The 12,026-nt window shown below is 46.0% G+C and overlaps 1 protein-coding gene across 3 annotated transcripts in view; it reads left to right on the forward strand.

Moving 5' to 3' along the window:
- kcnn1a (potassium intermediate/small conductance calcium-activated channel, subfamily N, member 1a) overlaps positions 1 to 12,026 on the forward strand; it is a 148,524-nt gene that overhangs the window by 116,459 nt on the left and 20,039 nt on the right. For 2 of the 3 annotated variants that reach the window (XM_070541837.1, XM_070541836.1), the window contains exon 6: positions 11,698 to 11,808. In XM_070541837.1, coding sequence (XP_070397938.1) covers positions 11,698 to 11,808 — 111 coding nt within the window. Of the gene's footprint in view, positions 1 to 985; positions 2,292 to 11,697; positions 11,809 to 12,026 lie in introns of those variants that run through there. The other variant, XM_054733995.2, reaches the window with a different exon arrangement.

A 12,026-nucleotide genomic window follows, 5' to 3' on the forward strand; every position in this document is an offset into this window, starting at 1 on the left:
TTGTGAAACTTGTAGAAGTTCAGCTGGTTCCTTTTTCAGGTTGTTCATCAGAATCGGTTCGGTTCAGCTCCTTTGTTTTCATTTGCTTTTGTTGCAGGAGAAAATCCACACGTGTGCAAGAAATTTAAACATACATGCAAATCTGACCAAAGTCCTGCATAGTTTCACTGACACATTCTGACCAGTGTGTGGTGGAAATGGACCGCATCAAGCATCTCCACAAACCTTAGAGTAGTTGGCTGTTCCCGGTTTGCAGTGGTAGGACACCGAGCCAGCTTGGACGAGGATGTGTCTCTATTGAACTGTGTCAGATCACAAAGAGCATTGTGGTTTCTGTCATGGGTTTCTGCTGACTTCTGTCTGCTGGTCATGACCACATCATCGTCTGACCTGAACCATAAGATAGTCAGTTTCCTGACTGGCGTTGGGCATCAACGTTTCCAGGTCAGATTCCAGTTCCTCGTTTTGATCGATTCCCGATTCTGATTCTTTCAAGAGGCAGGATCCAAAATCATGACATGTTTAAATGAGCCAGCTAACCACGGGTCGCCAAACTGGGAATGAAACTAGGAATCTAAATGACAAAATTTGAACCATTCCTGGGAGAATGTCCAAGCTCCAATCGATGCTCGATGCCCAACCTTAGCACTGTGGACTGACCCGCCTGGTATTATGTCATGGTCCCGGTGGACGTCCTCTTAAAAACCTCTTCAAAGCCACTATCTGTGGATTCTCCACTTCTCCATGGAGTCCGTGAGACTTTTTCTTTTTCATTGATCTGATCGTTTAATCTGCACGTGTCAGACTCAAGGCCCACGGGCCAGATGCGGCCCGCGGAGCATTTTTATGTGGCCCACGGGATAAATATCAAAAAGTATATTAAAACTGACCCGCTGGCCGATTTTACAGCAAAGACTACAACTCCCATGATGCTTTGCGGCATCAACGCGGAGCTGAAGCGCCCCTTCTTTTGTGTTTTTTCCAGCGCCTGCTGCCGGTGTCTGCAGCTCCGCTGTCTCGGACAAACTACACTCCTCTCACTCAGCGCCGAGTTCACTCAGCTGTTTCTGACGTTGAAGCCCAGAAACGGAGATTCTAGCCGCTCAGTAAAGTGTTCACGACTGAAAGAGAAAGTTTTCCAACTAACGTCCAAACAGAGCTGATATAACTCCAGCGAGCAGCGACACGCTCAAACCAGCACGACTCTGTGGTCGTGTTTCCTCCCCGACACACAACAACGTGGTCAAGCTGCTCAGACATGTTCATCAGCACAAACCTATGTGAGCACCTGTTGTCATCTAATGTTGTCATTATTATGATGAAGATGAACAAAACAACAGGAGTCTCCTCCTCAGCTCAGATCAACCCCATGATGCAGGTATCTGGCTGGAACAGGTGAGCATCACAGTAAACCAGTGGAGCAAACTGAGCTTTAAATATGTTGGTTTGATGCTCTTTTTCTGCTCCAAAACATGAAAGTTAACAGGTGAGATGTTGCATTTTCATTTAAGATAAAATGATATTTTTATTTTGTTGTTGGCCCGTGAGAAAAGATTTAACCTACAGTAAACAGGAAGTGGAAAGGCTGCAGATAGATGAATAGAATAGAAAATCCCTTCATTGTTCCTCAGTGGGGAAAGCTAGACGTCACAGCAGCGATGACGCGTATTACAGGAGAAAAAAGAGAATTAAAAATAAGAAAAATGAATAAACAAGAAAACATAAATCCTGAATAGATTTAAAAAATGCTGATTATACCACAAGTAATGAATACCACTGATGCCTTTTACTTAAAACTGACTTGCTCGAGTGTAATTTGGTTATTCCACATTCAGTGTTAATGCAGAAATATGTTTGTTTCCAAATTTAAAGGTTCAAAATTGCATACATGTTGATAAAGAAAATGTGCTAATTTGCGTCACTTTTTCAAAAAATATTAAGTTTGGCCCTCGACTCCGTCCCAGAGTTTCATTTCGGCCCCGTGTGAGTTTGAGTTAGACACCCCTGCTCTAATCTTGCACAACTGATTCTGTACACAGGAAGCTTTAACGACGCTGTGGTACCATACCAATGTATTCATAAAGCACAGTTTAAACATAGCATGGCCGCTAAGAGCTGTACACAAATCAGACTTACAGGACACGTAAAAGCACTATCCAAAGTAATTAAGGAAGGAAGTGATGGACACAAATAAAAACCAAAAGAGCTGTAAAATGCTATGAGGCGTAACTGAGAGAGCTACTAAGTCATAAAAAGCAAATAAAGAAAAGGAAAACCAGCGCTAAGACGAACAGAAAAGAGGGACGAGAGTCCTGCGAGTGTCATGGAGAAAAGGCAATGCTGAAGTGTGTTTTAGGACTTCCGACGGATGGAGCCGAACGCACATGGAGGTGCAGAGAGTTCCAGAGGTTTGGGAGCTCCATGAGCAAAGGAATGCTCCCCTCGTGATTTATACTGGACCTTCAGAACAACCAGCAGCAGACGATTGGCTGATCGACGGGGACGCGTGGGTGCGTTTGGAGACAACAGGTCTGCCGAATAGGATGGGGATGGACAATTCTGCCTAAGCCAGATGCAAGAATCACAATCAGGACAGAAGTAGTGTAATCCAGATGGGGGGTCATGAACGAGTGAATGACAGACTCAAAATGCAGGTGTTTGAGGTGGATTTAAGATGTGTGGTGCGGCAGAGTTGGAAAGAGCAGGAGGAGGTAGGAGTAGGAGGTAAATAAACCCAATATAACCCTGTTTAGATTTTGCATTAAAGGCAGGTTTACTCTAGGCATCAGACCTGTGAGACAGAGCCGAGGTTTCCTGAACGCATCACTTACACACACAGTATGTGAGAGGGGAGGAGATCAGAAGAAGGAGGAGGAGAGATGCATGCTGGTCTGGAGCACGTTGCTCTCGAGCTAGCAGAACTTTAGTTAGAGAAAAGTTAGTCACAAGTGTTTTCTTGAGCACAAAATAGTCCTGGATACTATTAAACAGCTGTTTCCCTAAGTATGGAGTGTCCACCGCTGACGACACGGAGTGGGTCGTGGAAGATGATCCCGCTGGGGCTTTTCTGGAACTTTCTTCAATCTATTCGGACTGGTTTTTTATTTGTTGTTGTGGAGAAAACTACCCGGTTCGGTACCAGCTGAAGTCCACCCGTTGGAGTCCAGGACATCAGCGCTGCGACGTGGAGGCCATCTGCGTACAGATGTCGACAGGTGGATGGTTGCTGCTGCATTAGGCAGTAGAACAATCTAGATGAAACTTTTCGACAAACCGGCTTTGCTGGAAGAGAGAGACGGAGAAAGTAGAGCATTTGACATTTTTCTCTATTCTTTCTTATTTTTGAAAGACATTGAAAATAAATATTTTGGGGATTTTATTTTGATATCTTTCCTTTACTTATATGAAAGAACAAAGAAAGTGAATGAAACAGTTTGAACTGTCATGCAAACGTATTATTGTTGGAGGTGCTACCTACTCATTTCACTGAGTTCGCTCCTCAGTCTCCCAATTGAAACTAGGGACTTCTTCTGACTGAATTTAGTTGAACTTTAGTATTTCTTTGAATTGTTGTTTACTGTAACCGTCCTGGTTTGAGACACTAGTCATATTGGATTTAGAAACCATAGGTATTTAACCTTGACACAGTAGAAAAAGAAGTCTACCCCAAACTTGAGCAAGGGGTTACGCACCAAACGTGGCGAGCTAGCCAGGAGATAGGTGACAGTAGCTTTTTGACCTTCCAACCCCTGTTACACATGTGAAGTTTGTGGTACATTATCTTTAATCCATCAAGGATGTTTGTAACCAGTTCAAACGTAACGGTCAGCACTACCAGGAGCTGTACAAACCTACACAGATGAAGAAACCCTGACGGATTTTAAAACTAATGCGGACATTTCTAAGATAGTCAGCATGAATCAGGACAACCGAAAAGGAGAGAACTAAGTTTGTGTCTGACAGGTTCATTTCTCGACCCGTCACCCTAGGTGCTTTCACAACTCCCAAAGACCCGTTTGTTTCATGGTCTGCACGGATCAGAGGTGCCTGTCAGGAGGAACTGGGCAGGGACATGGCTCTTAGATACTAGATCAAGTCGTTGCCGGTAGCAGTGGGACAGGTTTCCTGAACGCGCTTCAGGAGGAGCTGCAGATCACACACACACACACACGCTCACACACGCACGCACGCACACGCGCACACACGCACGCACGCACACGCGCACGCACGCACGCACGCACACACGCACACACACACACACACACACACACACACACACACACGCTCACACACGCACGCACGCACACGCACGCACGCACGCACACACGCACACACACGCACACACACACACACACACACACACACATATCCATAAGCATACTGAATTAGTATTAAAAACTATAGTAACAGGAAGGTAAAATAATCTACAGATTCAGGAGAGAAGTGGTTGAAGGAAAGAAACTGTTCTTGTGTCTGGTAGTTTTTGTGTACAGCGATCTATCGCGTCTGCCAGATGGGAGGAGATGGAAGAGAGTAGATGCAGGATGTGTGGCATCTTGGACAATATTCACTGCCTTTTCCTGGTCCTGCTGATGTACAGTTCCTGGACAGAGGGCAGCTGGATGGACCGGACGCGGACTGAGCTGTGAGCTCCCGACTGCTAAGTTTTGTGTGTAGCGAGGGGCGGGCGCTCTATTTGACTGGCCAATCACAGAGCGTGAAGACAGTCAGTTACCCAATGAGGATTTTCCTTCAGCACGATTACAGATATTTACGAGTTTTACTCATTTCATGCTCGTATTCGTCAAAAATGCTTTATCCGTACCGGTTACTCGTCTGAAACGAGTATCCGGCTCATCCCTAGTCTCCGCACAACCAAATGATTATGTCACAAAACTTAATTCTGCTTCTGATGTTGTAGATGATGGGGGAGAATGATTTACTCAGTTCAAAGCAAAACATTGGAAAGAAGCCATAGGCATACTTGAACAGGCTTCACAGCCTCCTCACTAGGGCGATATCTGGAGGCGGAGTCTGAGCTAAAAGCTCCAGTGGTCACCTACTCAGACAATTCTTTAAAGTCTGTTGGGACCAGGGGTCTCATTTATCAGACATTGTGTAGAAACCTTACTAAAACCGTACTTAAGCTCAGCAAAACAAAAGTACTTACACCAAGCAGGTGTGTGATCTATCAAACATGGAGTACGCACAGCTGCACGCAAGCTCCGCTTCATAAATCAGAGACTATCTAGAAAGGTTCTCAGCTGCTTTTTAGTCACATCCCGCCCTCACCACGCCCACTTACTGCCATAAATGGTCAATGCAAAGTGCCTTGTGGATCTCATGCGTATACATAAGCCGGCTGTTGCAGCGCTCCGCCAATGACATGGCGACCGTAGACCAAGGCAGATCAAGGAAGCGCTATTACACAGAAGCAGAAGTTGAGGTACCTGTGGATGAGGTGGAGAAATGAAAGGAAGTGCTTTTGCAAAACAAATAAGAGAAAATCCACGGAGTGGCACAGCGTTGCTGAAGCCGTCAATGCTGAGTTCTTCAGAGAGATCTGAGGCGGATATAAAACACAATGGCCCAATCAGGATTCGATCCCCAGACTCCCGGGTGAAAGTCACACACGCTAACCAGTCACCCATACGGACATCTCCCCTGTACAGGTAGCCAGGGTGCATGATCAATCGGGTCACAGTGACAGGACACACACTGTCACAGACGCATGATGTTCTGTCTCAATCTGTCCCCCTGCTGATATTCTGCATTCCTTATTCTGCGCTTCAGGCTGTGTGTGTGTGCGTGCGTGTGTGTGTGTGTGTGTGTGTGTGTGTGCGTGTGTGTATACAAGTGATAATGCTGCAGGATTTCATAACTGTATCTCCTCAGCAGCAGCACTGCAGGTGCTCTCCATGTCCAGCATGTGTGTAAGCCAGGTCCTTAGTCAACTTAAATTTGCGTACATTTTTCCGCTAAGTTTTCTTTCATAAACCCCAAAGTTTGCGTGGGAAGTTGCTTACGCAGTTTTCCCACCCCGTTTTGTGCGTAAGCTAGCTTGATGAATGAGACCCCAGGGCATTATCGTAGGTCTACAGTTAGAATGCAAAAACGGGAATCCCCACATTTCCCGAATTCCTCCTCATGTTGACAACTGAGGAAGATCAGGATTCCAGGAGCTGTAGTTGAGGATTACACTGTCTCACAAATCAGTTGAATGTAAAAGACACAATGCGGTTTTAGCACAATTTTTGACTGACAATTGCCGTAGCACCGAACAATCCTTACCGTCAGGTCTTACAGGTCCACGTTGTGCAGTTTCTGACACTGGGTCGCAAGTCACAACAGCGTCTGAGAGTTCCCATAAGAGTCATTTGTCCCACCTACCCTTACATCCAATTAACGCTCATTTTCAAATGGAGGGGGCTGGGGGGCAGTGTGCTCCTCATATTGGCTACACAGTAGCCAGTGTACCATTACCCTTTTCCAGCCTGAACAAAGAAAAAGAGTTAGTCAAACCTCAGGTCCATTCCAGAAGTTTTTGCAGCAGAGGATTTGTCATATGGTCATACCACTGCGGTAAAAGCACCATATCAGACTACATGACGAAACGCCCTTTAAGGAGAGACCTAGACCTATTCACCCTGGTGATAGAGAAGCTGTAAATCAGCATCTTGAAGAGCTTCTTGATTCAGGAAGTATTAGAGTCACAGAGTTATTTTGCGTCGCCAGGAGTCGTGGTGCGGAAAAAGGGTGACTCGATAAGGCTATGCATCCACTACAGAAAGCCAAATACTCAGACCGTCAGAGATGCATATGCTCTGCCGAACACTGAGGAGACCTTCATGGCCCTCAGCGGTGCTACATGGTTCTCCGTAATGGACTTTAAATCTGGTTATTACCAGGTAGAAATGGCTGAAGAGGTCAAGCCAGCTTCCCCCCTTCCAAGGGCACGGGGTCACGGACAGAAGACCACGACCCGTTGGACAACCATACACTGATATAACTGCTCCTAAAATCAGCAGATTTAAGTTATATACACAGTTATGTGGCCCAGTTTAATTTATCGGACTGATACTGATAAGTAAAAAAATGACCAACATTGGCCAATACCAATACTGATGTGATATATTGTGAATCCCTAATGAAATCACAATTGAAGTATCTTTCCGGAGTTTTCCTCTTGCAGAAATGATGTATGATTTTTCATCATTTTGATGAAATACTCTGTTTTGGTATTCTACATCGTTATCGGCAAATATCAGTTATTGGCCATAGCGTGATATTCATATCAGTATCAGCCCAACCATTTCATATCAGTGCATCACAAGTTCTCACAACACACTGGAAGAGCACGAAGCTTGACTCATGCAGATATTAAGCCGCCTTAGAGTCTATGGCTTCAAGTCGTCCCCAGGAAAATTAAATTTTTTTAAGAGCTCAGTTAAGCATCCTCCACAAGAAGGTGACGCTTACACTAGGAAAGGGACTTATAGCAACAAAAGATGAAGTCTCATCAACACGCACTAACACTGTATTGGAGCAGGCGGAGGGAGACCAGGGGTCTTAGCACACCTCTGTTGTCACTTGGCTTCCCGGGGCTGGAGGCTAGGAGGGGGAGCTGGCCTTCATGTTGGGGTCTGGGGTGGTGGGATGCTTTACTCAGCGTTGGCGGGGGGAGCCTGCTCATCATCACCCCAGCAGAAAGTGGTGAACTCTGGGAACCGGTGCTGGTTGTACCCTTTGTGCAGCAGTACCAGGATCAGAGTGAACAGGGTGTGTATGGCGAGCGTAAGTGGGATCTAGCATTCATTTTTGTAAGTCTTAGGTTGTATGTGTGTGTGAGCATGAGGGAGGGAGTGTGTGACTGTGTCTGTGTATGACTGTATATGTCAGGTGCTCTTCTGGCACTTCTTCTGCTGCTTCACATCTTCGTCTCCCCTCCCTCTGCCACATTTGGTGTGGGGTGTGGTGCCTTGGTCTGCCTGAGTGTTCGTGGCTCCCAGATCAGAGGGTTTAAGATTTTTGGCGTCTGCCTGATTAATCCCGGTGGCTGCCTTGTGGGATCTGGGTCCCTGGGCTCTGCTGGGTCCCCGGCGGGGGTGGTCGCCCCTGAGTCCTGGGTCGCTGGGTTCCAGGCTCAGCTAGCTTGGGGGTGGGAGGCTGCAGGCTGGCCTGTTTGCTTGCTGCTGACATCTCAAGGGGCTTTGCCAACTGCTGGTTGTGGCCCCCCAGGGCAATCCTCTGCGCCTCTCGAGGGGGGCAGGGGCTTTTCTGGTTGCAGTCTCCCTGGGGTCCCTGTGCTCTGGGGCAGCTCCTGGATCTCTGGGACTTGGAGCTCCCCCCGTCTCCTACACATCTTTGGAGGGCGGATCTGTGGTCCCTCACACTCTCTGTTGGACGCTCCTATAGAGAAACCTTACATAAACAAGCGCGTGTACACACACAGGTGCTCACATGGTGCTCTCATAAGTATGGGCTTGGGCACGTTCAACACAGGTCTTAAGACTATGGTGGGCACTAAATGCACTGTGATTTATTATCGTGTGACTGTTCAGTTAAACAGTGTTTATTATATATTTCCTCATCAGGTTGACGCAGTGATAGCTTGCTCCTGATGTATTGTTGTGTGTTGTTTTTCTCTTTCTGCGGGTCTAGAAGCAGACTCTTGTTCATCACTGGTTGTTTATTTTTGTGTAACCCCCCACCCCCCCACCCCCCTCCTTTTGTCTCTCCCTTTCACCTCTGACTCCGTGTCTGGTCGGAATTACAAAGCATTCAAAAACAATAATAAAGTTTTAAGTATCAGGCATGACATTAGAAGCAGACTCTTGTTCATCACTGGTTGTTTATTTTTGTGTAACACCCCCCTCCTGTAAGGCTTGTCACCAGCATTCAGGCATCAATTCTGTTTGCTTCAGACAGGACACGGGGGAAAAGTCAGTTGTGAAGTACTTCCTGCACTATGTCAACCTCATTCTGTGATATTTGATGACAAACAACACGTCACATGTGCAAATTGTCATTGTAGAGTCCCTTGTCGTTAACCCCTCTGTAGTCAGTGATGTTGACATTTTACCAACCACGACTAACTCTGATTTGATTTGATTTATTTTTATTCAAACATTAGAATAAGATAGAAATAAAATGAAATATTTACAAAAAACATACCCGAAAATAGCAAATTGGTGTAATTTGTAGATTGGTGTAGTGCACGAGTAGTGGCGCACACATCCCACATACAGTCACACTTTGTGAAAAAGGGTTAGACCAACATGGATAAAGTTCCACGGAAGGTAATTAAACTTCCCAAATGAGGAACTCTGGGGCCAACACTAGTGTGATGGTTTAGACCAGCGGCTCTCCGTCCAAGCGCCTGATTTTAATCAGCTGTTGATTGATGTGTTTTTGTTCAGCTTGTTAACCAGGTTATTCAGCTTTTAAAGCAGGTGTGTTGGAGCAGGAAAACAACTAAAACAGCATGTATAGTATTTGTTGACTTGCTACACACACAACCTTTTTATCTTGAAACTTTGTCCTCCCGCTCCTTCTGCCCCACAATGAGGCCTTTATGCTTTCTAAAGCAAATAAAAGAATTGAAAACCTTGAAGAGGATATACGACGACTCTCTGCTGAACTGAAAAAGAAGGAAATGGTGCTGGATAGTTTTGGATCTCGTTTTCCTGGACTGTCTGAGACCATTGTCAGTCAGTTTGAAGATAAAACATCCATGCAAAACTCTCTGATCCAAGACGCCATTGCTTGGGATCCCTCTGCACCACGAAATCCGACGTCCAGCTCTACTCCTGACCCATTTTCATCTTGGTCAGAGGTTGTGGTACATGGCCATAGGAGAGCCTCTGTGGTTGATCCCAACCCCCCACCTGACCTTAGTCTTTCAAACCGCTTCTCTCCACTTGCTGAGGAACAACCATCTGATCCCACCCAGCAGGAGCCTGTAGTCCGGAAGAAGCAACCTCAGCAGCCTCCCCCCGATCCTCATCCCAGCCGCTTCACACTCGGCCGCAAACCTACCCAGCAAGAGCTGAAGGTCAGAGCTGGATGAAGCTAGGAGGACCACATCATCCGCAAAAAGCAGAGACGAGATTCTCCTGCCACCAAACTCGACACACTCCACACAAACTGTGAAGGTTGGTGTCTAAACAAGAACTAGAAATGGTTCTCCATGCCTGTATCTTCTTGCGTCTAGATTACTGTAACACACTCTTCACGTGTTTTAACAAAAAAGCCTTGACCGCCTTCAGTTGGTCCAGAACTCTGCAGCGAGGCTCCTAACTGGAGCAAACAGAAGAGCACACATCACTCCAATTCTGACGTCTCTGCACTGGTTACCCGTTAACTTTAGAGTTCATTTTAGAGTCCTGACTAGAACTTTCAGGGCTCTACATGGTCAAGCTCCACCCTATATCACTGACCTGTTAAAGACTTAAGGTTGGTTTATGCTTGACGCGTCCGCGAGGTCCGCACGGCTCCGCGTGGAAAAGTTGCGTCATTTTAACAACCACGCCCCTCCACCGCGTCTCCGCACGGCCCAAGATTTCCGCAACGCGCACCTCGGAAAATTTCTAACCACGCGGACGGTCGGACGCGGAAAAACATGGCGGACCGGCACGGCAGAGGTTGGTAAATACAGACATTTGTATGATTCAGCTCTCAGAGATCACCGTGATCAACATGTTGTTAATAATTCTTGGAGAGAAATAGCTCGCACTGTCGGAAAAGACGAGAACGCTGTTAAAAATGCTGAAATACCATGTTGTAAACAGTGATTTCTACTTCTACTATGGTGTAGTGTTGGATGCATGCTGTAGAGCTCCATACTGCCCCCTACAGTTTGGGAGAATATTGGCTCACCGCAGAGACGAGCCGCACAAACCATAAACGCTCCGAGTTGTGAAGCGCGTTCCAGCCGCGAGCCGCATCACCGCGCGGAAAGTGAATGCGTCAAGCATAAACCAAGCATTACGCTCCAACCTGAGTCCTCAGGTCCACCCACCAGAACCTTCTAGAAGTTCCATAGATCAGATATAAACGTCGAGGTGATCGCTCCTTCCAGACTGTTGCACCCCGACTCTGGAATGATCTTCCTTTATCCTCACGCAGCGTTGACTGACTGGACACTTTTAAACAACAGCTGAAGACCCTTTTATTTAAAGCTGCTTTTAACTAAACCTTTTATTTTCTTATTTTTAACTCAAATTTTTTTATCTTTCATCTGTTTATGAAATTTTATAATTTTGTGACTTTATATTTTCTGACATTAATCTGATTCTGTTTTGAGAGCATTTTGATTTTATGACTTTGTTTTATTTTGTTTTGATCTTTGTGAAGCACTTTGTGATTCTATGTCGTGATAAGTGCTGTAGAAATAACATTTACTTACTTACACTGTTTGACTGGTTAGACAAGCACAGTGATCATTGAACTTGGCTTCAAAACTCATCTAAATCCAGTCGAACATCACAAAAGGCATAAAAACGAGCCCTGACTTCTAGATTTACTCCTTGGTTGTGGGTTGCTTGTAGCTCCTCACAGGTCTAGTCAAGTCCTCCTGCTCAGTGTGTGAGGACAGGCGGTGGTGCTGTTGTAGTGGTCGGTGTAGTTGTCACGGTCACGTTATGGAAACAAGCCGCGTGCTGATGTGTTTACTCTGCATTTGTGTTTCTACTACAGGGAGCTGGCTGCACTGCTCTGGTGGTGGCCGTGGTTGCCCGGAAGCTGGAGCTGACCAAGGCTGAGAAGCACGTCCACAACTTTATGATGGACACACAACTCTGCAAACGAGTGAGTCACGCGCTGTAGCCCCAGCTTCACTAACCTGCTTACAGGTATTTCCTGATCGTTATGCAAAGCTGCTGTTATGCTAGGAGTCAGATTATTTCATGTGTTTGATAAAAAAATCACAAACTTGATGTTCTCTCTTCAGAAAACTACAGCAGTTCAGCACCTATTTATCTAGACAACAGTGACGTTCGTCTATGAAGCACCTGGCTGTGATTCAC

The sequence above is a fragment of the Nothobranchius furzeri genome, chromosome 11 (genome assembly GCF_043380555.1).
Source record: "Nothobranchius furzeri strain GRZ-AD chromosome 11, NfurGRZ-RIMD1, whole genome shotgun sequence".
NCBI lineage: Eukaryota > Metazoa > Chordata > Actinopteri > Cyprinodontiformes > Nothobranchiidae > Nothobranchius > Nothobranchius furzeri.